Here is a 27,135-nt window from a genome sequence, read left to right on the forward strand (position 1 = left end):
AAAAACGACACACAGGCCATGCATTACAATTTCTTAGCTTTTATTGAATACTTTTTTCTTTTTAAACAAAACCCTTTCTACAAAATAGCTCACCTCTCAATCAAAAAATGGACAGCTTTAGATAAATGTTTTGTCTCAAATGCAATATAGACTACATTTGAGAAAGGAAGAGAAAGAAAGGTTTACTTTATTAGTACAAATACAAGAATTTCTAGAGTTTCAAAAGAATACTATCCCACAAAACGCATAAAAAAATTCACATGCACCTTCGCCATCAGGTCAGTCTGAATGTTGAACGTCTATATGTATGGGGAAAAAATGTTAAGAATTCTGAATCCAGGAACTGGAAGAAAGTCAGGAGCACATGATTTAGTCGAGTTCTGCATCAACACTGTCTAGTCTGCCTTCCTTAGGGTTGACCCCAGTCTTATCATATAATAAGACTTCTGTAGCAAGTACTTATCTTTCAGATTAGCACTGCATTTCAAACAAATAATGATTAACACATGTTTAGAGACTTAGCCAAGATTCAAGACAAGGCAGCACTTCAGGTTACATTGCCAGGGAACTTAACAGGTACCCACCAGGAAGTTAAGATATCAAAAGTGCAACTCTCATTAATGCGATCATACTCTTCATAAAACAAGGCAGATCAATATCTAAGTTAGGAACCTGTACATCTACGCGTGACATAAGTTTACTCAGTATTTCCTGCTAAAGCAGGACTCCGAATTGTTCAGGTTCCTTCCAGAAACGTAGGTTTTATTGCTGAGCACACTGTGTTTCAGACGTTGGCTTAGAAGATACATACAACGTTGTATATTTTTTCTTTTGTGTTTTCTTCTCAGTTGTGATTTTATTTTCTTTCTTATCTTCTTTTTCTGTAGTTTCAAATCTGGATTCAGCTGTTAACCTACAGGCAAAGCAACCATTCTAAATACATATTTAGTTAATAAAAAACAGGGCTAAAATAAGAGTTTTAAGCAAAATCAACAAGCCAACTGGCATACAAGACCATCCATATGCAAAGACAGAGCAAGCAGTGTTTAAGAATGAGACTAAAATAAAGCGTTTTTATATTGGTCCTATTCACATTTCATCACTTAAAATATAGCCTTCCCCCGCACCCTGCCGCCCCCCCCCCCATCTGCTGAAATGTTTGGTAAACAAAGTTACTGAATGTGTTAACGAGTTGGGATCAGCCTTTAAAAAAAAAAGTGACTGTGTCATGCACACAGAGGTGATCAAGTCCACAAAAGCACAACTCCAAGTGAAAAGTCCCAGCAACATAATATAAACATGATGAAATCAAGCATTTTGCTTTAATGCCACCAAAGAAAGGACTACACTTAAAGCAATATACTAGTTTCCAACCTAGTTCTGCACTACTACTGCCTTAAGATAAAGGGCTGAATATCTGAAAAGTTGTTGTTGGAAAAAAATTCATTTTCAGGCTCTAAATTACATCATTTGTCCACTGACATGTGCAGTTCTGCTGTGAATGTAAATGGGAATACAACTGCCACATTGCTGTTAAAGAGATAACTTAGAACCAAGATTTAGGCATCTGAGCACAATCAAACGTTTTGATTATTTAAGAATTACTTAATAAATGTGCAAGTGTGTCATTAAAACAAATTAAATAGTGGTATTATTTAGTGACTATTACCAAATCACCCACAACCAGTTGACTGTTACACATGATTACTTCCACAGCAAACCAAATTATGGAAAGTGAAGTTCCAAATTGAACATAGCCTTACATACCAACACAAATTCTATACTGATTCATCACCACATCTGTTAAAGCAATTCTGTAGTGACCTTGTGGATTTCTAGTGGTCTCAAGAGCCTCCAGTGAGCAACCCACAACAATCAACAGCTGCTTTCAATCATGGGTTTCCAAACAAGAATAGCTGCTACCCAGTTGTTAGAGATTAATTTGCAATATAGAGCTGAAGATGAGGACTATGAAAGGAGCTGTAACAATGAGAATGTTCACGAGAAACATCATATTGTTTCACAAAAGTAAAAACAACTATTAGAATTTATTTGAAGAGAGAAAAAAATCATATTTTTATGCTTCAAATGCACACTAAAGTGTTTATGCAAGTCACCATAAAGTAAGCTAACTTTGTCAGACTAGAGCTATGTTAATAAATACCTTAAGTAATTTATCAGAGGACTGACACTGACTTATGAAGGTAAAAATGAATGAGCCATTTAATGTCTAAGCTACACTTTTAAGTTAGCTACAGCTTTTATCTGGATCAGCAATAGATTGCCATAATTTGCTTCACTTAGGAAAACCTTAATTTATGGCCATGACGTATTCGGAAATGCCTGAAGATTCGAATAATTGAGCTTTAATGTGACAATGAACAGACAGTCCGAACAAATAAATTTTTCCTCTTTCATTCTTAGCGTCTTACAGTTAGCCTGCAAATGCTTCAGGACTGATTATATTATGGCCTACAAGTTGTTGAACCATGCTTGCATTACTATACTGAATTAAATTTTTTTGAAAAATACACATTTTACTAGTGTGTAATAGATCATGTCTCCAGGCTGCTACATGTAACAAGAAAAAGGATAAATGAATCAGTTAACAGATTCCAAAGTTAATCGCTGAGCATCATGTTCTGAAATTGTCTCACGGAGTTCAAAAAATCAGCCAGTCCCTTTTTTAATTCTTTTCTACCAACCTTCTTGATAACGAAGAAGTTGCAGAGACCCAGTGTTATGAACTAACTGCAACCTCCATTCCCCATCCCCCCCTGTACCACTTGGTGAGGAGGAGGTAGAAGTTGGGAATGAAGGAGTAGAGTTGAGCCTGGGAAGAAGCCTGGGCAGTAGGGGCAAGGTGGTTTTCTTTTTGTCACTGTTCCACTATTTTTAATTGACAATGAGTTAATCTTCCCCAAGTCAAGCATGTTTTGCTTATTTGATCCCTCTCTTTATCTCAACCCACAAGCTTTTTCCATCTTATTTTCTGCCCCATCCTGTTGAAGAGGGGCAGTGAGAGCAGCTGGGTGGGCATCTGGCAGCAAGCCAAAGTTAACCCACCACAGCCCTCATACCAAGCCAGTTCACAGACCACCCCTTACCACCATTGTCATATTTCACAAAGTGTTAGCACAGGGAAATGGATGGATCAGAAAGAAGGGACAACAGTTAAACACTTCCACTTAAGAAAAAAAAAAAGCAAGCTTGTGAAAATATGACAAAATTCTATCAAGCTTTGACTTTGTAGACTCCAAAACCAAAATGTAATGGGGGTTCTTTACACCCATTTAAGGAAGATCAACTAGTTCCATCAGATGGAGCTTTACTCCCTGAGGATGAATGCCATGCATAAAACACCAAAGAGAGTATTAGTTATCCAGATCTCCTGCTGAGCCAAATGGCTACAGGCATTTGAACAAAGTCCAAATGAGGTAGATTTGGTATACATAATCCAACTAAATAATTTAAAAGAGCAAATAAGCTCTTAGGCACACAAGCCCTTCTTTAGATCAAACTAAAACAATCTCAAATCTAAATGCAAACTAAGTTGGGCAGCAAGGGCTGGAATTTGCCGTTTCAGTTTCAGAAGTGAAGAACAGCATTTCAATAAAGAAGTTTATCTTTTTATTGACCAGTTGGCCTAACAAAAGATACCACTACATAAAACCTTTGCATTGCCTGAATTACAATAGTAACTAATAATAACTTAGATAGTTAAATCTTTAGTCTCAGCTAGTATATTCTGAACACTCACATGCCATAACCAAATCAGTACCATCACCTAATAAAGTATCCCAATGTTTACTTGCTTTAAACTTCTGTAAGCATACACACATGTGCTGCAGATATGTACACATGCTATTAGTTCAAAGTTACCTAGCTTTACCTTGCTAAATCACATCAGCAAGCAAGACTCTTCAAACAAGGAGGTTTGTCACCCATGTAAGTATGTACAGATCACTTCTGACCACTTCTTCTTTGCCTCCTAAACTAAGATGACAAAGCTTTTCAAACACCATTTTCTAGAAATTAAGTTTGCAGTCCTTTCACAGTTACTATGGCTCTTTTCACTGCCACATTTCATGGACCAATAATGACAAAGCTAGACTAATTATTTCACAAAAGCTACTCCAGTTACAAAAATAACCCCCAATGACCACAACAGCCTTTTCAGCTGGAGAATCACATTTTACTTAGCACAAGGTGAAAGACTGACAACTATCCACCATGCACATGCCAATTATTTTTATCTCCTCCAAACTCTCCATTTTCAGGTCCACATTCCTGCTCAAGGTGACAATATTTTTTTGTGCCTTTGCATTTAGCTGTATTCCTACGTAGGGTTTGGCCACATCCATCACAGAACTGTCCAGAGATTCTTTTAGTGTTTATAAATCTAACCTCTCAAATAATCAGATTTTATCATGACTTCCTATTTCATAATAAGTCATAACAGATCAGGGTTATGTAAATCCTCAGTAGTATCTTAACAACATTAATTGGGGATTTAGTAGTTCATAAACACAATCAGAAACATGAACAGAACCTTATGCCTGGATTTGCCTTTTACAGGTTCGTAGCACCATTGAAAACAACTTAAAAGCTTACATAGAGTTTCGTGGCGGTTTTTTAGTTGTTGGGTTGGTGGTTTTTATTTTTTAAAATCTACTGATTTATGTTTTGTTCCTTATTTGAAACAACAACGATGGGTGCAAGATTAGAACCCTCCCTCTGAACTATGACTTCATCTTCCTCTTCCACTTTTTCCAGTCACTCTGCTTTCAAACATCAACTTCATAAAATAATTTCCTCTCCTCACCCCCTCTCTGGTAGGTTTACCCCTTCACAGTTCACAAACTGCTTCCAATAAATTCCTGTTGGAAGACCCCGTATCTTCCTTTCCAAAGAAATATGAGGAAATAAGTTAAACTATTCACATGCAGGTTACATGCTATCTGTTCTCCTTTATGTGTACAGAACACTGTCAAAACACAATACCATCACTAAATTATCCAATCTTTCCTCTCAACGTTCACCACCCACATTTGACCTCCCTGGTCTTTCCTTCTCAGGAACCATCCCTGCATACTTTGACATAGCTACTTAAACTACTATTTCTGCCATATTCTTTCCAGACTGTTTCAGAACATTGTACTGTTTGGTTACTTTAAATCTGTTAATTGCATCCAACACAACCTTGAGTAATTGATCTGAGAGTCAAAACATCATCCAGGTACTTCTGAATGCCATTAGTTTTGGATATACTATACAGATTTCCATGCGTTAGGCCTTCCTCCATCTTTGAAGCTGCTATCATTCTAAATTCAATAAACTATTTTTACTAGCAGACATTAGCAAGTTGTAAGCTCAAAACACCTAGACTATCCCAGATTTTTTTCTTCTCCCCCCAAATACTCAAACGTGTTTATGAAGATTATGAGTATGAACAGAATACAAAGCATCAGTTGGGGAAAAAAACCTGCATTCCATTTACCAAGATAAAGAAGTTGGAGCTAATTTCTGTTCTAACTTACTTTACCATCTATCAAAAAGTAACTTAAATTCTAAGTTCAGGGGAAAAACTTGATCATAGTTTAGCAGTTGTGTTTCTAGTTATCATGCATCCAGATTATGGAGGTCAGTTGTCTGACAACACAAATAGCATAATTAATTGTCTATTCTTTTGTACAATGCAAGTTCTGTTAACCCAATTCAGGTTAATAATTACTTAAATAATTTTTAGGCTTTTAGCTAAATCTGAAAGTTGATGAGGGCTGAAATTAGGTATGAAACTGAAGCATGATACCTACTGCCTTTGTTACTTTGGTATGTAACACAGGTGCATGGCAGCTTTGAAGGGACCAAGAAAACAGTGCTATTTCTGAAGCCAGAGCAAACCGAGTGAGCTGTCATGCTATCTGCCCACCTTAAACATTTTCCAGTACTGGGAAAGTTATTTCAAAGATTGTTACAGTTTCAAGAGTCTTTTTCATTAGTCATCATCTTAGTCTTTCTAAAAGGTATTGAGGGGTTCAACGTAGGCAGTCGGAGCTGAGGAATTACACTGCATGCAACACTGAGGAAATAGATAAAGAAGTGGATAGCATAGTTCATGCAGCGAAAGAAAAGAGATGCAGGTCTGTGCTCATTGCCTTGACCATAGACAGAAGCTGACACTGACCTGGGGGCAGCTGAAGTCAAGGAATTACTTCCACTTCTGCTATACGAAGTAAAGGCATCATGATTCTCATCTTTAGTTTTAACTCTCTTTCTTTCTCTTTCAGGTTCAACTACTTTTTGCATTGCTTGAAGAGCTATATTTATTGGTGGTGCTTCAAGAGCATGTTTTTTTGGAGAAGCATCACTTGGCTCCAAGTTCTTGGAATTCATCTTTGTTTCTTCCTTACTTGGCAATTGAGCAAGAACGGCTTCTTTTACTGAAGTATTTTTGCTGTCTAAGTTTTCAGAAGTAGTGTCCACTGGAATCTTCTCCCTCTTCTTTTTAATTTTGGTGCCTTTAAGTAATTCTAGGAAAAAAAGAATATGCTTTTTTGTACACAAGTGAAGCTGGAGTTAACTTGTCCACCAACATTTTCATATTAAAACTAATAAAGAACATATCACATGACTAAAAACCTTGGAATAATTCTTAACAGACAACTTACATCCCTTAAAGAATGTCCCTTCGCATAATCTGTTATCAGCAAGTAACCGTTGCAATAGAAGTTCGCTTAAAAAAGAGACAAAAAACCCCCCACAACTTTCTCCCCATCCACTCTACCTTTTTACCAAGGCTTTTAATTAGATGCTCTGAACAACATGAGTATGCTAAATTGTTTTATCTCAATTTTGGAGACTGCTGAGGTAAGCTTCCACAACAAAGATTTTAAAATTAAATCCTTTGGGTATGCACAAGTACCAAAACCAATTTACCCATCTGGTTCCCCATTCATCTTCCTCCACAGGCTACAGCTCCCTTGTTTCTGCACATACCCAGGTATATCAGCTGTTTTTCAGGGGGGCCTCTGCTGTCAAAACTTAATCCGTACTGACTTGAGCTACTAAACAGTTTTTCCTCTAAATGCTTTGCCCTTATTTATTACAAAGCTCATCAGCTGCCTACATTCAGAAAGCTGATACTTCTCATCAACAGAGAGATATTGCTACTGTTATGAAAAACACCTCCTAAGAATTTGTTCCCACCTACTTCACTATGGTTATCTAACTATACTCTGTAAGGTCTCTAAACACTGTAATTTGTACTCTTCAGCCTTCTGAAATTAGTGTTAGTATACATGTTGAGGTAAGGTTGCTGAGCAAGGTAGGGCTTTACTATTTCAGTTCAGCAGTTTTTGGACCAGGTTATCACCAAAAAGGCAGCTGTTTAAACATTAGTTTACACCTGGAACTAACCCCATGTCTTCCTGTTTAATGTCATTCAACTTGTGAAGGCTGAGAAGACCAGATTATTCCTCGCCCCCTGCCCCAAAAAGTAGTATTTACCTTCAGGTTCATATTTCATTTTCAGCTCATCCAGCATAACTCGCAAGTTCATATTCTCACTCTGACAAGCTTGCAAATGCCTCTCATTTGTGAAGAGTTTCCTTTCAACTTCCAGAACCCTTTGGCTCTCATACAGAGCTTTCATCCTCTGCAAGGATAGTTCATTTTTCAAGGTTTCAGTTTCCTTGCTGGGGTGGGAGAAAAGTTATACAGTCACTCAGACTTGGTTTCTTTCCCCCCACCTCCCAGTAAAACAGCAGATAAAGTCAACTAAGCATTCAGTGACTACACATAAAATTTGTATTTATACACTAGTAAGAAATGAAAGAGACCTCTTCCAGTACAATGTAAGTTTTCACTTCAACTTGACATAGAGCAGTGAGTTTAGTTACCAGAGATAGAATGCCTGTTAAAAACAAAGCTGTATGCTGAACAAGGCACACATGCATCCATAACTGGTAAGAAACCTTCCCTGACCTACAAATTTGCTATTTCATTGGGGTTTTCTAGCCTGTGTATAAATTAATATGTCTATTTCTATAACTGACGATACAAGCTTTACACAAAGGTGATACTCTAAGCAACCAACACAAAAATAATTATGTTAATAGTCAGTGCATGTCCTTGCCTCTGTTTCAGAGACCATTAACTTCCACATCATAAGCACTGAATCACCATTCCTCAGTGATCCTAAGGTACTCTGATCATGCCAGTTTCTCATAATAGCAACAGCAGTGAAGTGACAGACTTCTCAGGAATTCCTGCAGCAGACCATTTGTGTTGCCTCCTGCTGGCAACACTTTCATCTGACAGCTTAAAAACAGTTCTGAGGCCAAACACTATGAAATTTCTAACTAACAGATATGGAATTCACTAGCCAAAGAACACAACTTGGTGTGTCCAAATAGGACATTTCAAGTGTCCAATAAGGCATTTTAAGTGTTATTATCTGACTCTTAGAAGAGAAATAAATTTATACAGCCTATAGACTTTAAGAAGCTTCATACAGACCCCTTACAGGTTAATTTTTAATGATTTTTTTTTTTTAAGTTCTAAATTATCTTGTATCTAGGAGCATTAACAACATTTCTAGGAGAAAGCAACAATATAAAATATTTCTGGTGCTATCTTTTGCAACAATAAGTAACATGACAAACAAAACAACTCTCAGTCCTATAACAAAGACAGGATGGTTCCACAGCATTAGAAAATGTGACAATGAGCATATTTCCACATACAGTTAATGGAATATATACTGTATTGGGTTTGTGTGGCAAGGTTTTTGTAGGAGGGGGGGTTACAGGGGTGGCTTCTGTGCGAAGCTGCTGAAGGCTTCCCGTGTCCAACAGAGCCCATACCAGCCGGCTCCAAGACAGACCCACCACCAGCCAAGGCTGAGCCCACCAACAATAGTGGTAATGCCTCTGTGATAACAGATTTAAGAACGGAAAAAAAGTTGCAGCAGGCAGAGAAACGGCAGCCGGAGAGAGGAGTGAGAACATGTAAGAGAAACAACCCTGCAGACCCCCAGGTCAGCGAAGAAGGAGGGGGAGGAGATGCTCCAGGCGCCGGAGCAGAGATTCCTGTGCAGCCCGTGGGGAAGACCATGGTGAGGCAGGCTGTCCCCCTGCAGTCCATGGAGGTCCACGGTGGAGTAGATCTCCACCTGCAGCCCGGGGAAGACCCCACGCCTGAGCAGGTGGGTGCCCAAAGGAGGCTGTGACCCCCTGGGAAGCCCACACTGGAGCAGGCTCCTGGCAGGACCTGCGGATCTGTGGAGAGAGGAGCCCACGGAGCAGGTTTTCTGGCAGGACTTGTGACTCCACGGAGGACCAACACTGGAGCAGTGTGCTCCTGAAGGACTGCACACCATGAAAGGGACCCACACTGGAGCAGTTCATGAAGAACTGCAGCCCGTGGGAAGGACCCACGCTGGAGAAGTTCGTGGAGGACTGTCTCCCATGGGAGGGACCCCATGCTGGAGCAGGGGAAGAGTGTGAGGAGTCCTGCCCCTGAGGAGAATGAAGCAGCAGAGGCAACATGTGATGAACTGACTGTAAACCCCATCCCTGTCCCCCTGCGCCACTGGGGTGGGCAGGTAGAGAATCCAGGAGTGAAGCTGTGCCTGGGAGGAAGGAGGGGTGGAGGGAAGGTGTTTTGAGATTTGGTTTTATTTCTCATTACCCTACTCTGCTTGACTGGCAATAAATTAAGTTAATTTTCCCCAAGTTGAGTCTGTTTTGCCTGTGATAGTAATTGGTTGAGTGATCTCTCCCTGTCCTTATCTTGACCCACGAGCCCTTTGTTATATTTTTTTTCTCTCCCCTCTCCAGCTGAGGTGTGGGGAGTGATAGAACAGCTTTGGTGGGCACTTGACATCCAGCCAGGGTCAACTCACCACACATACAAACAGTAACAAAAAAAAAGGAAGAATAAAAGCAAGTAGCTAGAAGATAACCAGACTACAACCAACTTCTAGGCCTCAGACCATTAAGTGCTTACTTTGAGTTGTCAAGTTTCATTTGCAGTAAATCTGCATAGTAACCATCTTCAGACTCTCCTCCTTTTGAGCTACTACTACCTCTGGATTCTTCCATATTCTCATATAAAGTCTGATAAAGAAAAAATGTCAGGTTGTCAAATAGTGACCTTTCAGAAGCACATTAGCTTAGTCCTTAGGTGAAATTTTCCATGCATTTCTATGGAGGAGCCTCACTGTAGAGGCATTTAAACATACAAGAGAGCTCAGTTGCTGAGTACTTCCTCATTTGTTACAAATGTCAAATAGCACTGAAACTGACAGTTCTCTCTCATTCATTGAAAGAAAAAAAAAAAGCAAGTTCTCAACTCCAGAAGGTTTTCAAATAGCAATGCAGAACAGTTATCTTAGTTTTACTTGAAAACACAGGATATTTAGTTAACCCAGAAGGAATTTGTTTCAGCCTTTATTTCTAGGATTCAGCAGCTGGACCCCAAAGGAATACAAGCCATGTTAATCGGTAGCCAAAATCTCAAGATCAATTACATCTTTTAGATTAGGAAGTTGGTTCATAGTAAAGATGCCATAAACGCAGTAAACTTTCTATAAAATACATCAGTAGCATGTGACATTCTGGGTTTTTTGTTCTGTGTTTTTTCTGAACAAGCAACACTCAGATTTAATACTGTCACACAGATCTCATAGGCTTCTGTCAGTAACTTGACTACAGGTAGTTTTGATGGTTATTTAAATCAATCATTTAATTTCATGACACTACTTATTTATGGCATAGAGACAGAAATAAATACTGATCAAGCTTATACATGACAAAACTAGTAAAGCAATCAAGCCGTCTCAATTGCTTACTAAAATGGGTTAAGCCTAGCTTTATGCCACTTCGGTTAAATGCAGAATAGAGGATGCTATCCTGGAAAGCATAATCCTAATGCATAAGCTAATACACCCAAGTTTACATTCCAAAGCTGTGATAAGAAACGGCTAAACAAGTCCACAAGTAAGAAAGGCTACAGTTTTTCACTCTGTATACGCACAAAAAAACATCAGTGACATTACAATAGTGCATACAGGTGTTCTCATGTATTTCTCACCTTCCCAAAATATTGACAAGATACTATCAAGTTGCATAAAAGGACTGAAGAAATTGTTTTACAAGGATGATTAAGCAATTCCGTTTTTCTAGAAAAGAGCATGCTTCAACTGCAAAGTTAAGATATATTAAGGAAATAAATATCCAAGCAATCCAATATAGCTGAGACTAAAAAGCAATAAAGCCTACACACAGGAAAAACATGAAATGCTTATGTCTTCCAAGAGGAAAAGAACCAAACCAAAACAAAAAACAGCAGATGTCATAGCTCAGTGACCTTTGACCAAGTAACTGAATTTAAACACTACAGGCAACTATGAAAAATATGAATGTGCTACACACAGGAACCCAGAAAAGATTGTTTCTCCAAACCGAGGCTTGGGTGGTGTAGAATTTTCTGCTTCTCTCAACTTCACAGGTATGTGATCTCCAGCTATAAAATGGAACTTTGGTCAAGTAAAGCTATGAGTAGCCTTTGGATCCCTTTTCAATCCCGAGCATGGGCTTCAGATCATTTTCATAATTCTTATTATCATGTTTTAGCTTCTGATTATGACTTTTCCACTTAATTACAGACCACATACCTTAAATTTTTCTAGCTGCCTCACTTTCATAAGAAGATCTTCTATCTCACCATTCTTTTGTTCTAACATTGACTGTAAACGTTCCAGCTGCTCAAATTCTGCCTGAGAGCCTTTCATCTGTAGCAGTGTAGCCATTTGTAGCTAGGGAAAAAAAAAAAAAAAAAAAAAAAAAAAATCTTTACAACAAATACTGGGTTAAGTGACTGAAAATCTCAGCTTCTTACCCAGAGGAGTTAGGGTACTTAAGCCTTGTAATTCTAATCCTGAATATTAGAAGTGCACTGGATGCTTAAACTCAGTAGGCTTCACAATTATTACCATAGGTTGGCACTAAAAATCTTTAGGACAGCTTAAAACTTACTGAACAGAGTAGTCCTGAGGTGCCATATCTTTCTCTGTACTGACTAAGGAACCTATAAATATACTGTTAAGGACACACACCATATTTCATATTCAAATACTAATCACTAAGTCAGCTAGAACCAAACTACAGTCCAGGCTTGTTTATCAGAGCTAAAATGCATCTATCGAGAACTTCTCACTTGGGAAGAAACACTCTAGTTCATCAACAAGTTTAAAACCTCATTTTTTGCAGTTCTGATTCTGAGGTATAGATAATACTAAGTTTGCCTTCTGTAATATTAATCCAAGAATTTCAGCTGCTTCTACTCCTTCTGTGGAATGCATCCTTTCAAGCAAAGGAAACACCCTTTGCCACTACAAAAGGAGAAGTTTATCAAAGAAAAATCTTGCATTTATAGAAGACTTTTCTGATGCTGTTAACATAATAATATCATAGCATGACAGCCTTAACACATTCAGTTAAGTGATACATCAGACATTTAAACAACTGGAGAACAATATGCAATGCAATAATGGAAAGACTTAACAGGGTGTTAGTGATAACTGTAGCATTTTTACCAGCCTGGGCATTATGGATAAGGTAACACTTACAGGACACCTGGAAAAATCACAGGGAAAGAATCAACGGAAACAAACAAGACTACAGATTAACAGAGAAAGGTAAAGAAGAGCTTTTACCCTACAGAATCTCCTACGTCAAGTAAAGGATATTCATGATTCTGTACACAAACTAGAGCTAAAGAAAGATTCAATCATGTCCTCCTCATAGCTTCTACAGGACATAAGGGAGGCAAAATTTTAACCCCCACTGGCTGACTAAAACTACCCTTACATTTTCTAAGCACATAGGCACCTAACCTTTTCCCCCTTCACTTAAAAGCCCACTTGCTAACTGTCAGAATTGCAAACTACAGTTGATCTACATAAAAAACAAAGAACAGAAACATTAAGAAACTGGAAGGGATACTGTGGGTTGTGGAAAATACACCAGACACGGTAAAACTTTCACAGGAGTACTGCTTACATTCTGTTCAGGAGTCAGATCTTCAGAAGTAAACACCAATATTGGTATTGGAAAAAATTTTATAGGGACAAATGAGTAAAAATTGAAATTCCAAGTTAAAACATTAAGTAGTAGAACAGGGTTACCAATTTGCCTCAGTTTTTGGTGAAAATCTTCAGCGTTAGGAATGTTTCTTATACCATTCAATCAGTATGACTGACTTAACCTCACATTACAAGGGGAAAATTTCTGAAGAAACTGATCTTATTCAACCATTTTACTCACTCAAAACTTTAGCTCTCAGGGTCAGATTTCAGTAAAAGAGCATTCCTTTCCTGCATTAGTAGTTCTTTTGTTGTCCTTTAAGAATGTTGTTTCAATTACTGTCAACCTACTTCTCCACAAAAGCTAGGTAACAGAAACCTGTATCTTCAGCATTACTAATTATCATCACTCTTGATGTTTAAGTACTTTCATCAAACTGCACAATCAAGAATTTGATCCAAATGAAAGGATCCACTCTTGTGTTGGAAAATCAAAAGACCAACATGAAAACAGTTGGCAGTTTTGCAGCATCCCCTTTACATTACCTTGTAAATCAGCTTCTGTTAACCAGTTCTCAACAGTATTAACCAGCAGGGTCCCATCCAATAGAACTGTAGTCTAATTAAATAGTTATGACAAAAGTTATCATACAATGGTTTGGGTTGGAAGGGACCTTAAAGATCATCCAGTTCCAACCCCCCTGCCACAGGCAGGGACACCTTCCACTAGACCAGATTGCCCAAAGCCCCATCCAACCTGGCCTGCAACGCTGCCAGGGATGGGGCACCCACAGCCTCTCTGGGCAACCTGTTCCAGTGCCTCACCACCCTCACAGTAAAGAACTGCCTTATATCTAATCTAAATTTACCCTCTTGCAGTTTAATGCCATTACTCCTTGTCCTATCACTACAAGCCCTTGCAAGAAGTCTCTCTCTGGCTGTCTTGTAGACCCCCTTTAGGTACTTATGACTTATTCTTTCACTAAAGATACAGAAAAGCAAGAAAATATGGACAAACGTAAAAACATGAAAGCAACCCAGAGGAGACGAAAAACCCATGTGATCAGAGGACGGAGTACTGCCCTTTTCTTTACATTCATTCCTGACAACCACAGTTAATACACAAATAAATGATTCGCGTAGTATGAGAATTAGATAAGAAAAGACAAAGCCATTGTCAGGACAAACTGAATACTAGTTCGACCAACAGGAGTTGTGTTTTACTTTTTTCCATTGAGATGGGTTGACCCTGGCTGGACGCCAGGCGCCCACCAAAGCCGTTCTATCACTCCCCCATCCTCAGCTGGACAGGGGAGAGAAAAATATAACAAAAAGCTTGCGGGTCGAGATAAGGACAGGAGAGATCATTCACTAATTACCATCACGGGCAAAACAGGCTCAGCTTAGGGAAAATTAGCTCACTTTTTATTACAAATCAGCCAGAGTAAGGTAAATGAGAAATAAAACGAAATCTCAGAACACCTTCCCTCCACCCCTCCCTTCTTCCCGGGCACAACTTCACTCCCGGATTTCTCCACCAAGCCCCCCCAGCGGCACAAGGGGGACAGGGATGGGGTTTACGGTCATCACATGTTATTTTCTGCCGCTTCACCTCCTCAGGGCGAGGGCTCGTCACACTCTTCCCCTGCTCCAACGTGGGGTCCCACCCACGGGAGACAGTCCTCCACGAACTTTCTCCAACGTGGGCCATTCCCACGGGCTGCAGTTCTTCACGAACTGCTCCAGCATGGGTCCTTTCCACGGTGTGCAGTCCTTCAGGCACAGACTGCTCCAGCGTGGGTCCCCCACGGGGTCACAAGTCCTGCCAGAAAACCTGCTCCGTGGGCTCCTCTCTCCACAGATCCGCAGGTCCTGCCAGGAACCTGCTCCAGCGCAGGGTTCCCACGGGGTCACAGCCTCCTTCAGGAACCCACCTGCTCCGGCGTGGGGTCCTCCACGGGCTGCAGGTGGATATCTGCCCCACCATGGACCTCCCTGGACTGCAGGGGGACAGCCTGCCTCACCAGGGTCTTCACCACGGGCTGCAGGGGAATCTTCGCTCCGGCGCCTGGAGCATCTCCTCCCCCTCCTTCTGCACTGACCTTGGTGTCCGCAGGCTTGTTTCTCTTACATGTTCTCACTCCTCTCTCCGGTGGCTGTTTTCCGCGTCCCAACTTTTTTTTCCTTCTTAAAAATGTTATCACAGAGGCGTTACCACTATCACTGATTGGCTCGGCCTTGGCCGGCGGCGGGTCCATCTTAGAGCCAGCTGGTATAGGCTCGCTCTCTCTCGAACACAGGGGAAGCTTCCAGCAGCTTCTTACAGGAGCCACCCCTGTAACCCCCCCCCGCTACCAAAACCTTGCCACATAAAACCAATACATCCATTTAACAACTACTGCCAAAGTAAGCAAATGTAGTGCCTTCAGCATAACTTGTAGTTCTAAGATGAAGTAGTAGCACTAGAAAAATGCTGATGTACCATAAAAGTCAAATAACATTATGACATCTCATTTGTTTTTTCTCCCATTTCCCTCCCCCCAGACTACTGTATCATATTTTAAAGATAATCAAATCCCCTAGCCTGTGTACTAAAGCATTGCCTTATCAGACCCCAAGGAAACCCTGGAGTATTACAGTAATGGTCATACCTTCATTCTTTGCAATTGTTCTCTAGTGAATGCATGCTGTTTTTGTAGTGACTGATATTTTATTTTCACACTGATCAGCTGTCGTTCCATTTCTGCCCTACGGTCCTCCACCTACAGAACATTGTTAACAATTATTATGAAAATTAAAACGCTTGTTGTCACTTGGATGATGAGTTTTACAAGGAGAAGTTGCCTAGCAATTGATGTTGCTTCTGCAAATACTGCTTTTCCAGCAACAGTACTTGAAAAATACACACTATTGTCATTACCTCTGGGATAAAAGCGAGTAGACAGTGCTGCAGCAGCCGAAGCCCAATCAGTAAAGTGCAACAGATTTTTTTTTCTTTTGATATCAAAATAAAGTAATATTTCATATGCTTCAGTGTTGCTATAGAATAGTTTTGTCCATTTGCATCAGAACAAATATTAAAAAAAACCCAAACAACAAACCAACTGTGTACCAATGTAACCCATTCCCCAGGCATTGTCAGAAAACAAAGTAACTTCCTATGCATTTAACAGCAGCTGAACTCTTACTCAAAAAGTAATTCAAAAACCCTCCCAAATGCTCAACCATCCAGCCATTTTCAGCACATTTTCAAAAGACAGCTTTTATCAGCATCTTTTAACATTTCACATAATATCTTCTGCATTAAAGAAGGCTTACCAGCTGAACAAAACTACTTAGAGCTAAGAGCTGCAGACAGAACTGTAATGAACTCTCAGTCCCATCTTCTATCTTGATAGCTAGGCAACTTTAAGTGATTGCATTAAGTTCACTAACTCCTCAACTTCAGAGCGTGCATAATGTTAGCTTTCCATAGGTCAGTTCCTAGACAGTACAACACTGAAGTAGTGTTTGAGGAATAGAGATTAATGGTGGCCAGATCAGGTGCAGATACCCTAATATTTTCCGTGCAATATAAGAAATAAAACTTAGGAAATATTTCTTCTCTCCTCTGTATATTCTCAGGTATCTGTGGCATAATTGTACCTCAGCAAAGAGAGAATTGCCTTTACTTGTAGGGTCCAAAGATTGTTGCACTGCATGATCCAGCTGAACCTGAAGCTCCTGATTAGCTTCACGAGCTTTCTAGATTAAAGCAAAGAGGATATTAGTCACTTAAGCATCTGATGTACTGCATATATGAATTTAATCAGGTAGTTTTACCTCTTTCATTTCTTATGCCTTTAGCGCAGATTATATTGTACTGCAGTCTTTAACTGCGCATACAGTTCTAGTCAGTAAGAGACAAATTTTGTTTCACTAAAAGGCTTAATATCATACTTATTCTTCAGGACAAGAGCACAACTAAAACCTTTAAAGGAAAACTTTTAGGTTTATCAAGTAGATTAACGGTATTGAAACTATTAGCCTTACTGTGTTATTTAGTCACAAATCTTCCACTCCCCAGTACAAAATTTTCCAAAGCATTCAGCAGGAACTTGAAATAAAAGTGAGAATTATATCAGTGACCTGTGAGAAGGTCCTGTTAAGAGGCAGAATACTGCAGTGCAAAGGATCTCCATACACACCTTTCCACAAAAGAATGCCCATATAGAGAGTATTTAGCATCTGTCCCCTTCTGCCTTATCTTTTTCCCCTCCCTCATCAGAACTTCTCTCAAAACTCCTCATATTTCACTGAAAAGCTAGCACTGCAACTTGTGGAATTCAGGGCCTTATCTACCACTGGTGAATAAAATTAAGAGAATACCTCTAATGCATTAGAGTAAGAAACAACTTCTTTTTCCCTCTCTTCTTTTTCTCCCTGTAGACGCTCCAGCTGATTACGTAAATTACTGTTTATGAGTTCTAATTGTTCTTTACTGTACTGCAGTTCATTCAGCTTTTCTTCAACATTGGCCTAAACAAACAAAAGTAGTATGAAATAAGCAGTTTTTAAAACAATTTGAAGAAAAGCAGGCCCAAATGAACCAGATTTGTTAGTAGTAATTACTTCTAATACAAAATATTATCTTGAAGAAGAAGCCACATTAAAGTCTAATTATTGAGGCTATTATTTTTTCTGTGCATATTGTCTTAATATTAAGCCAATCATAAGGTAGCAATGTACACAAAGCATCTAAAAATGAAATGAGCAAAAGCACAGAATTTTATCTTCAACTAGTCTACATTCCTGATAATTAAGTACTAGTCACACACCTTCACACTTTCTAGTTCAGTGAGTTCTATCTGAAGATTGAGCATTTCTGAAGACATGGTCTCATGTACACGTTCAGACATCATATGTAGTTCTTCCGATTTGGCAGCAATTATTTCCTTCTGATGATCCACTTTGTGTCTTAATTGTTTTTCTGAGAGCCGGGTTTCATCTAGTTCTGCTTTTAGGTTCTCCAACTTAAAGACAGTTGAGAAGTAAATAGTACCATTTTATAACAAATTCTTGAAGAGAACAATACTTTTGACTCTGTTCTAATTACAGAAAATGCCTTAGAAATACAACTTAAAGAGTAAACTTTTAAAAATAAGCTTTGAAATTTAATATAAAAACCAACCAAACAAGCTCCTACACATTGTAACTATTTACTAGATTTGTTCTGGTAGCAAGTGTGCAATTAGGAGTCAAATACATAGTCTTTAAAATGCTACTAGCAACATTTTAGCTGTATATTAGTTGCCAAACCTTGTTTTTAAGGTCACTGATTTCTTGTCCATAGACTCTGGCAAGCTGTTCTTTCTGTTTATCCAGTTGCATGTTTTGCTGTTGCTTAAGGGAATCACATTCAAAACTCAAGCTTTCCAACATTCGATTCTTGAGTTCAATTTCTCTCTGAAGAGAGTATTTCTCTTGTTCAAATTTCTGGAAAAAACAACATACTAATAAATCTAGACGTAATATTCATAAGTGTTTGGGGAACAATGTACTAAATACATGCTCAGAACCAAGACACTAAATGCCTAAAACTTGAAGCTCATTCAACACTTTGTTGAAGCCCCAATTAGGGAATTGACATACCCGTGTTTTGAAAAACAAATAAATAAAAAAACCCCAAACTGCTCTGAAATGTTATGACTTATTTGATTATGTAATATCCTCTTCTTCATGGAAGCTGTATATTGCTTTGCAGCCAACATGAAGGGTGTGGGCATCTTTTCTGCAAGTGTAACAAAGAAATTTAGTGAGAGCTTACATGTCCTTTCTACCACAATGGAACCCGATTATGTTTAAAAAATGTTACGGTCCATGAAGTATTCCCCTACTGCAGAACAGCTGGGTTCAATGTTTGGTAAAGACATCTAAATTGTCTACTGTTTTGTAATAAATCCCATGAACCCTTCCAGACTGAAGAATGACTTTTTAATCACCTTCCCTCTACGCCTGACTCTATATATTTGCTAATTATAAAAGGCAGCTTCATTTTACACTTCCATTCAGCTAGCAATTACGGAGAAGAAAAAAAAATTAAAAAAACCAGGAGAGTCTTGAAAGCAGAAGTAGTAAATAGCAAAACCAAACCAGTCTAAAGATGCAGGATTTTCTTTTTATTTTTTTCCTCAGTAACATAACTCTTAGAACACAAACCAGAATTTAAAAAAAGGAACATAAAACTAAAAGCTGTCAGGTATGAAATTGACCTCTATGGCCTACACACCAGCTTATCAAGGACAGTCTCAGCTCTCAAATATACAGGACAAGAATTGTAACTCAAAAGATAAAGACAGTGCACGGAAAAGGTTTGTGAATGCACTGCTGGCCAGACCCAAGAAAGGCAAAAATCTAGCATGATATGTCTACACAGACTTTTACAGAAGCATACAGAGATTTTTCTGAAAGACTTTTGTGCCTACTGTTAAAACTTACACTTGTGTTCACAGTAATTGCTTTGGCTCTCGGATTCCAAAGAAGAGAACCACAGACTCAAAAACTCAAAAGAATCTGTTGGATAACCACAGTTCCCACACAAGATGTTATTCTACTGTATGAACGCACACAACTCTTTCTCTCTGCCCTTGGAAACTAAGTCACTATTGATCTGGTTCACACAAGCTTAGTTCATAACTTTGCTCCAGCCTATAAGATAAGATTACAACCTATGGATGCAGCTTCACAACACAGTAACTACCATGTCAGGTTGTCTGCCGAAAAGGATGATCCTGCTCTGCTTTCCTTATCACTTGTGCTTTCCAGCTGCCCCTCTTGCACTAAGCTTACTACCAGTAAACTGTTCAAATTAAGTTACTAGGATTCATTCAGAATAGCAGGGTGCTACAACTCTCCAGCTGGTAAAAAAAAAACCAAAACCAAAAAAACCCCACAAACAAACCCCCACAAAACTACAATAAGGCCACAAATATTTCAACCCTATCACAAGAGAAGGGATGGATGCACAGCCAGAAACAGACTAAATGAAGACAAATGGTATATCTGAAGCACGGGCTGACTGAAAACAAACAAACATGAAAATTAAAGCGTTTATGAAAAGTGGAAGATTTTCCTGACTGGAATTTTCTTGCGTGATTCCTAAGAAAACGGGTTGATTAAACAATACCTCTATTTCAACACTACACTACTCTCTTTCCTGAGCTGTAAAGAACTACTACTAAATTCAGAATCCCTTGGTATTTAGAAAATTTGAAAACTCCACTACAGAAGAAATCAATTTTACTGTCCTGCTGCTAGCATTCTTTTTACAGATTTAAGTGATACAAAGCTTGCAGAGACAGCATAACATGAATGAATTGCTAAACATAGCCAAAACACATGCTCTAAAACATGTTTACTTTAGCACCTAGTGTTCATTTTACATTAAAGGCAAATAATCTTACATGGTACTGAACACTTGATGCATAATTAACTATGAAACCCTGTCCCATTTAGATAAAATCATGCTCAGTATCTTAGAGCCGAGATAAAAAGCCCCCTCTACAAATACTTAAACTAAAAGCGTTTATTAAAATTAATCTAGACTCTAAAAGGCATTCAAACACCTGTGACATTCAGAAATAGTTAAAATAAAACAAAGTTCTTGACTGCCTTTTTTTTTTTTTTTTACTTAAAGTTTAAAACATTACCTCAGTTTTCTCAGTCAATTCACGGCGTGTTTGATCCAACTGATTTTGAACTTCACTTTGGGATTCCAATAAATGCAACCCATATTGTGCTGCCTTTCTTCGCTCATTCTCTGCTTCCTTGAGTTGGTGTCTAAGACTTAAAATGGTCTCTGTCTCCATTTTTCTTCCTTTTGTTACTTCAATATTGCAAATACAAAATGATTAAAAAAAATATTGCAGTAAGTTACACTAGTTAATCTGAAAAAAGGTATTAAATTTCTTAAACAGGATACAAGGATATATTTTTGCATTAATACAAGACAAAAAAAAAGATAGCTCACGAGCAAACAGTCCTGTAAACAGTAAAATAATAGCTCTTTTTCCATAAATTTGGTTAACATCTTATTTCTGACTATGTCTTAAGTAATAGCATGCAGCAAAACAGCTACTGTGTACCCAGTCTGGTTTCCTAGCACACTAGAACCAGACTTAATCTAGTATATAGCTATCTTGCCATATGTGAGAGAAGGCTAGGAAATAACCTTGTAAAAACACTTTTATGCATATGGCTGACAACACTTTCTGTGGTATTATAAATAAAGCATTATAAATGTACATTATAAATGTACAAAACTACATATAGCATTACTTTTGTACACAAATAACAAGATTCATGTAGACAGCTGTATTAGCAGGATAGTTTACTCCTGATAACATTGTGTGGAATATGGAAACAGATAGAGGTAATGAAGGAAAGAGTCAAAAATAGAAACCCAGTTAAAATACATGAAATTTTAACACAAAGATTTTTATTTATTTATGTGCTTAATGGAATCTTTCATGACTGTTTTCCACTTTAAACTTTAGTCACTGCAGGTAACCTATTTGTTAATAACCATCTCCTTGTGACATGTTTTTGAAAACTCATCCATTTCTATCTTCATATCATAACAGAAGACACAAAGGTGAATTTTGCAAAATGTTTTGTTTGGGTTTATTTTGACTAACATTTTAAAAAATAAAAATCAAGTCAAACTAACACCATAAGCTTGTATAACTGCTTGCTCCCAAAAATCTACTAAATCAGCACACTGCAAAAATACCCCATTAAGACAAAACTGCTAAGCAACTCAGGCTTCTCAACAACAGAAGCCAAGAGTTCTCTCAGAAAGTATGCAGGAACAATGATATACAAATACAAAAAACCCCGGTGTAGTTGATTTTTCAAAGTCAGGGTTCATAATTTTTATGTAGTTTCAAGATTAAAGTAATTCTTCATTGAAGGTCCCATTCCGTGCTTTTTCTTTTTGTATAAACAATTTAGTTGCCATTTCTTACTGGCACATATATTATCCTTATGAATGTTAGCAAGATGCTGGTCTTCAGAGGAAATTTCACAGCTCAACACAGGAGAGTAATTTTAAGAGTCATTATTGTAATGTAATGCCTTCTTTTTTTTTTTTTTCTAACTTTTATTCAACATGGGTAACTCCACTAGGAGTTACCCAGCTTCCTATAAAAGAAAAAAATAATTTTAACATGCAAAAGTACATCATGCTAAAACTGTAATAATTCCTTTCAGAGATACGAGACAGAAATTATCAAATTCTGTTTTTCACGTTTTCCATCACTTGTTGTTATTCAAATTTAACAGATACAGACAGACTTCAGCCAGCCAGGCTCTGAAACCAGTTTTTCACATCTAACCATTGCAATGCCTGAAATACTAGTTTTGCACACTTATGCTAAAATAAGCCAGTGAAAGACAGGAATTTTACCTACCTGTAACTAAGAATCAACAATATTATTACTGGGGCAAGGACATGTACACTGTGTACAATTTAATAATAAAATGTTTAACACTAAGATGTAGCAATACAAGCGTACAGGCAACCACTCCTAGCATGCGTCTGCATTAGTAAAGGCGATGAATTAATCCTTATTAACTTCATAAACAGATTTTTAAAAAAAACCTTTATTTTCTGATCAAACAACAGTATAGAGGCAACATAGCAATTTGATTCACCTAGCTTACTAAATTAAATTTGAGTAACATTTTTAACTCACCTTCAGAAGTCCATTTAAGTCTGTCATGACCTTATTCTCGTACTTCACCTTTAAAAGAAAAGATAAAAAAACACGGAAAAAACCCCAAACCAAACCACACAACAGTTGTCTAGTCCGGATGAGTATAAGCTGCCATTATAGCACAGTCCTTCATAGCAGTCCTTTTCTAAAAAGGCTTAATGCCTGTGGCTGTCTCATGAAAATGCAGATCACAAGCTAAAACCCCATAGAAATGCAAATCTTATTGAAACCTCAGTTGAGGCAGCTGTCAGATAATTTAGAAACAGCCAGATCAGGCAATGTTGCCAAAGGATAGATACTCTGCAATTGGCCTCTGGGGCAAGTAAACAGGCTACACCCAGGGTCACCTTCTTCTAGCACATATATAATTTTTAAGGGTTGTTCGGGGATTTTTGCCTTGCTCCCTCCTACTTCTTCAATCTCTTTTGCATGCTCTCCTCCAGTTTCACATACAAGATCTTTGAGCTCTTAATAAATCATTTACTGGATAATATAAGAAAGATCTTAGGCTTTTCTTTAATTTTATAGTTGAAGTATGGAGGAAAAGAAATAGGTTTCCTATTCACATGTTCCTTGCTGACTATTGCAGAAAAGAGCAAGTACGCCTTTCAGGGCACAAACTTCCTCAACTTTTCATTGTCAGTCTTGGATGAAGTTAACCAGACAAGTCCAGGTAGCTTTGTTCATAAATCTGTATTGTTATATAGGTAAGTAATTACCTGCAATTAAATATTATACATGAGGTTAAGTAAACTACCCTGAAAATAATGTTTTAAGATAAATAGGTAGTAAGGTGAACAAGTAGGAGGGGATATAATAGAAATCAGTCTCCATTTATTCTACCAAGAGTTACCAGAGAGTTACTCACTTTTGGCTAATTACCTTCAAACATTTTATGATGGATTCTGTACCGAGGGCTCCAGACCTTAATTATTCAACCGTTTAAGTATTCCTTGAAAAAAATAACAGGGTAGAAGATAAAAAGGCACTGTCCGGGCATGCAAACTTTCCTCTCCCACTGTATAACTGTTCTTCTAGTTAAACTGGTATTCCCAAGGGTCATACGTAACAGCCGTCTACGTTCTGATCTATTCAGAAGTACCTACGCAGTTTTCTGATCACTAACGTAATTAGCAACACAGTTCCTCTCCCTTAAGCCAGGTATTCCCCTTACAGTTCAATACAGTTACTTAAACAAGTCCCTTTGTTTACCCTCCAAGTGGCACACTCCAGCCTGAATATTTTCAGGGTTAATCATATTCACCGAAGAATATGTTTTGTGCAAGAAGTATTATGAAGGAAAAAAAAAAAAGTCAAACTACAGGCTGATCCTTCAGTCCCTACGACGCACTCGGCAAGCCAGCAACTTCGCTTCTCCCCGTGGGCCCCGCTCTTCACCCCGGGACAGGCCCTGACCCCTCCGCACTTCGGGCCGCTCCCTCCACCGCCTTCTCCTCCCACACCTTCCCGACCCACGGCAAAGCGACACCGGCCAGCGACTGGCCCCAGCGCCGGGCTCTCCACGGGACCCTCCTCGACACCTTCGGCACTCGCAGGGGCCAGGACCGACCGGCGGGTTTGTTTCCCGCAGGACCCCCCCTCCCGTACTGTATATAACCCTAACGGGCAAACAGGGCCGGGGGGGAGAGGGCTCCCTCCCTACCTCACTTGACGCAGCATCGCCGGGGGCCGTAGGAAAGAAAACGGCCTTTCCCGCTGGAAGCCACAGGGGAAGGCGCTGGCAAGGCAAGGGCCCGAAGGCCACAGAGTCCCAGACGCTGCAGCACGAAAGGAGGGGAGGGAGACAGGAGCTCTCCTCCACCCTCCCCGACCCCTCGGCCCCACAGCCCCGCCGCCTGACAGCGCCCTTCTGCGGACAAGGAGCGAAGAGGCAGCAACAGCCCCGCAGAGAGGAAAGCCCCCCGCGCAGCTCACTCCCCCCCCCACCCCTCAGCGCGCTACCTCGGCCCAGCGGCCGCCCCGCAGCGGCGCCGCTCCCGCAGTTCAAACTCGCCTCCGCGGCGGCGCCGCCCCAACTCTCGCGACAACTGCTACTGCTGCTGCTGCTGCCGCCGCCCGCCGCCTTCCTCCTGCCCCTCCCCGCCGCCCGCTCCTTTTCCGCGGAGTAGAACAGCGCATGCGCTTAGGGGCGCGTGTCCCACCTGGGCGGGAAGCCGCCTGTGAGGAGAAGAGTGAGAGACCGGGGTGGGGGGGAGGGACGGACCTTACTCCTCCCGTACGTCTTAAAGAACAGTTGCTCCTTTAAGACCGGTATGGTATGGAGTAGGTGCCAGTGTGGAAGGGTGTTTGCGCAGAGACTACGGGAAGTTCTCTGAAAAGAAAGGGAAGGCAGTAAAGTTAGCAGCTCAGCTCTAGTTCTTCGGCCATACCTCGCCAGAACATAGGAGAGTGGCGGTGCGACGGATACGCTTGGCTCCAGAGCCACAGGCAATGCCACCTCCCTCAGAGAAAGCGTGCAGAGTAAGTGATGAGAGTCAAAGGGTACAGAGTGCCGCGCATTATCTAGGAAACCTGCAAAGGAGAGGGGCAGTCAGCTCCTCCCACGCGGTATTCTACAGGGCAGTTTTTGGTTTTGACAGGAGAATGCCATAAGTGTCTGGTTTATCCCACTACCCGCTTTCCTCATCAAGAAAATCCCCTTCCTCAGCAGGGACTGCTGAGGCTGCCTGCCCCTGAGGAAATGTCAGTGTTTTATTCAACCAAACCTTTCCTTTGATTCTATGGCGCTTACTGTCCAAACTTCAAGAGCTACACAGCAAGTTATAGTGCTTGTAGCATAGCTGTCAACTTCTAACTTCCTATTTTTCTCCTTAGCTTGCTTTAGTTTCTAGTCATCTTCACTTCCTGCACCAGGGAGGAGTCCCAGGGAGGGATTTCATAGTGTTAGATTGTCCAGAATTCATAGATTTCCTAAGCCAGTGAAGATCTGAATAATATCTGCAAAGAGCAAAATTCATCAGCTGGAGCATTTCATCATGCAATTCTGATGGTTATGAGTCCAAGCACAGTTGTCTATGTAGCATTTTCTCTGCCCCAAAAGAAAACCCAAGTAATTTTTACATTTTAAGCTGTGGTTATATTTTTAATCTGTTCTTCAAGATTCACATATTTTTGCACTTTCTCTAACCACATCAGTGAGAATGGAAGGTTTATTCTCATGTTTAATGTGACATACCTAACAAAAGCCACTGCATAGAAACATACGAAAGCAAATTCTGCCTTTAAAGAAACATGCTTCAAGTAATGCAAGGTTAAATTCAAGCAACAGGCTGTAAGTAGATGCAAGGATAGCAATCCTATTTGGAGCAACCAGGACAGAAATAGATGTCTTAAGATAAAAGGGGCTTGGAAAATAAGCATATAATTTAGAATTCTACAGAGAAAGCCAATAAAAGTACTACTACTACTGTCAAAACTATACTACTTCTACTCTTCTATCAAAATGTGAGTCTAGCTTTTGTCAATGGAAATGGGATTAAAAATTAAATACAGAATGGTCTAGACAGGCAAGAATGCCAAGTTGATTAAAACAGGGACAGGAAGCAAGAGAATCCTGTTCTAATCCTGATTCTGCTGCGTTCACCGTGTGATTAACCACTCCAAATACCCACAGCTAAAGCCCCTTGTTTTAAAACAAGGATAACAATGACTTAGTTAACAAATCCATAATTCTCCTGACAGTTATATGAGTAAATCTTGGAAAAATATAAAATACATTGTAAACATTAAGTAGTAACATGATTACTCCACCAGATCAGTTATCTGCCATAGCATGCTAAATCATAAAAGTTAAAATAGTTGCTGCTTCCCCCCCACCTTCAGTCCCACAGTCATGTATAACAGCTGGTGTTTAATACATGAAATAAATTAGCAAACTCCATAATATTGTCCTCAGCTTACAAATTCCATTTATGCCTTTAAAACAGATAGGCGCTTGGATACAAAGTAACCAATTCATTATTTAAAACATGCCATTATCTTCAGAACGGTTCTCTTTTTCTTACTGAATTGGCACTCACTAGGATACTGTTCTACAGATCACATCTAGTTCTTGTGAATATAAAATAAATGCATCAGTTGCTAATAACTTATTAGCAATACAGATTTGTCAAGTGGAGTGATCATCTTGTCAGAATGCTACAAGATCAGTCACGGGTGTTATAATATCTAATAGTTACATAATACCACTATTTACAGTTTGGCTATCTGCCAGGATTCCTTGAGTTATACTTAGCTTTGAAGCTAGATTTTACTTTAAGAGGTTGTAGA

General features: G+C 39.4%; 1 protein-coding gene across 6 annotated transcripts; it reads right to left on the reverse strand.

Annotated features, from left to right (window-relative positions):
* Window positions 1-23: 23 nt before the first annotated feature.
* Window positions 24-24,903, reverse strand: SPDL1 (spindle apparatus coiled-coil protein 1). 6 transcript variants are annotated; one of them, XM_069772926.1, is made up of 14 exons: window positions 24,808-24,903; window positions 23,728-23,797; window positions 22,825-22,872; window positions 20,779-20,954; window positions 18,389-18,565; window positions 17,908-18,102; window positions 17,459-17,608; window positions 16,736-16,834; window positions 15,742-15,852; window positions 11,681-11,821; window positions 10,012-10,121; window positions 7,510-7,697; window positions 6,188-6,533; window positions 24-913 (listed from the first exon to the last, which is right to left on the reverse strand). In XM_069772926.1, exons 4-14 carry the CDS (start codon window positions 20,935-20,937, stop codon window positions 763-765), a joined length of 1,827 nt encoding a protein of 608 aa, XP_069629027.1. In that variant the 5' UTR covers window positions 20,938-20,954; window positions 22,825-22,872; window positions 23,728-23,797; window positions 24,808-24,903; the 3' UTR covers window positions 24-762. The 6 variants fall into 6 exon arrangements, with proteins under 6 accessions (XP_069629027.1, XP_069629025.1, XP_069629022.1 ...); XM_069772924.1 differs by lacking the exon at window positions 24-913 and adding an exon at window positions 23,412-23,564 and having other exon boundaries at window positions 921-6,533; window positions 24,808-24,885; XM_069772921.1 differs by lacking the exon at window positions 24-913 and having other exon boundaries at window positions 921-6,533.
* Between the last annotated feature and the right edge of the window lie 2,232 nt (window positions 24,904-27,135).

Source organism: Haliaeetus albicilla, chromosome 27, assembly GCF_947461875.1.
Source record: "Haliaeetus albicilla chromosome 27, bHalAlb1.1, whole genome shotgun sequence".
NCBI lineage: Eukaryota > Metazoa > Chordata > Aves > Accipitriformes > Accipitridae > Haliaeetus > Haliaeetus albicilla.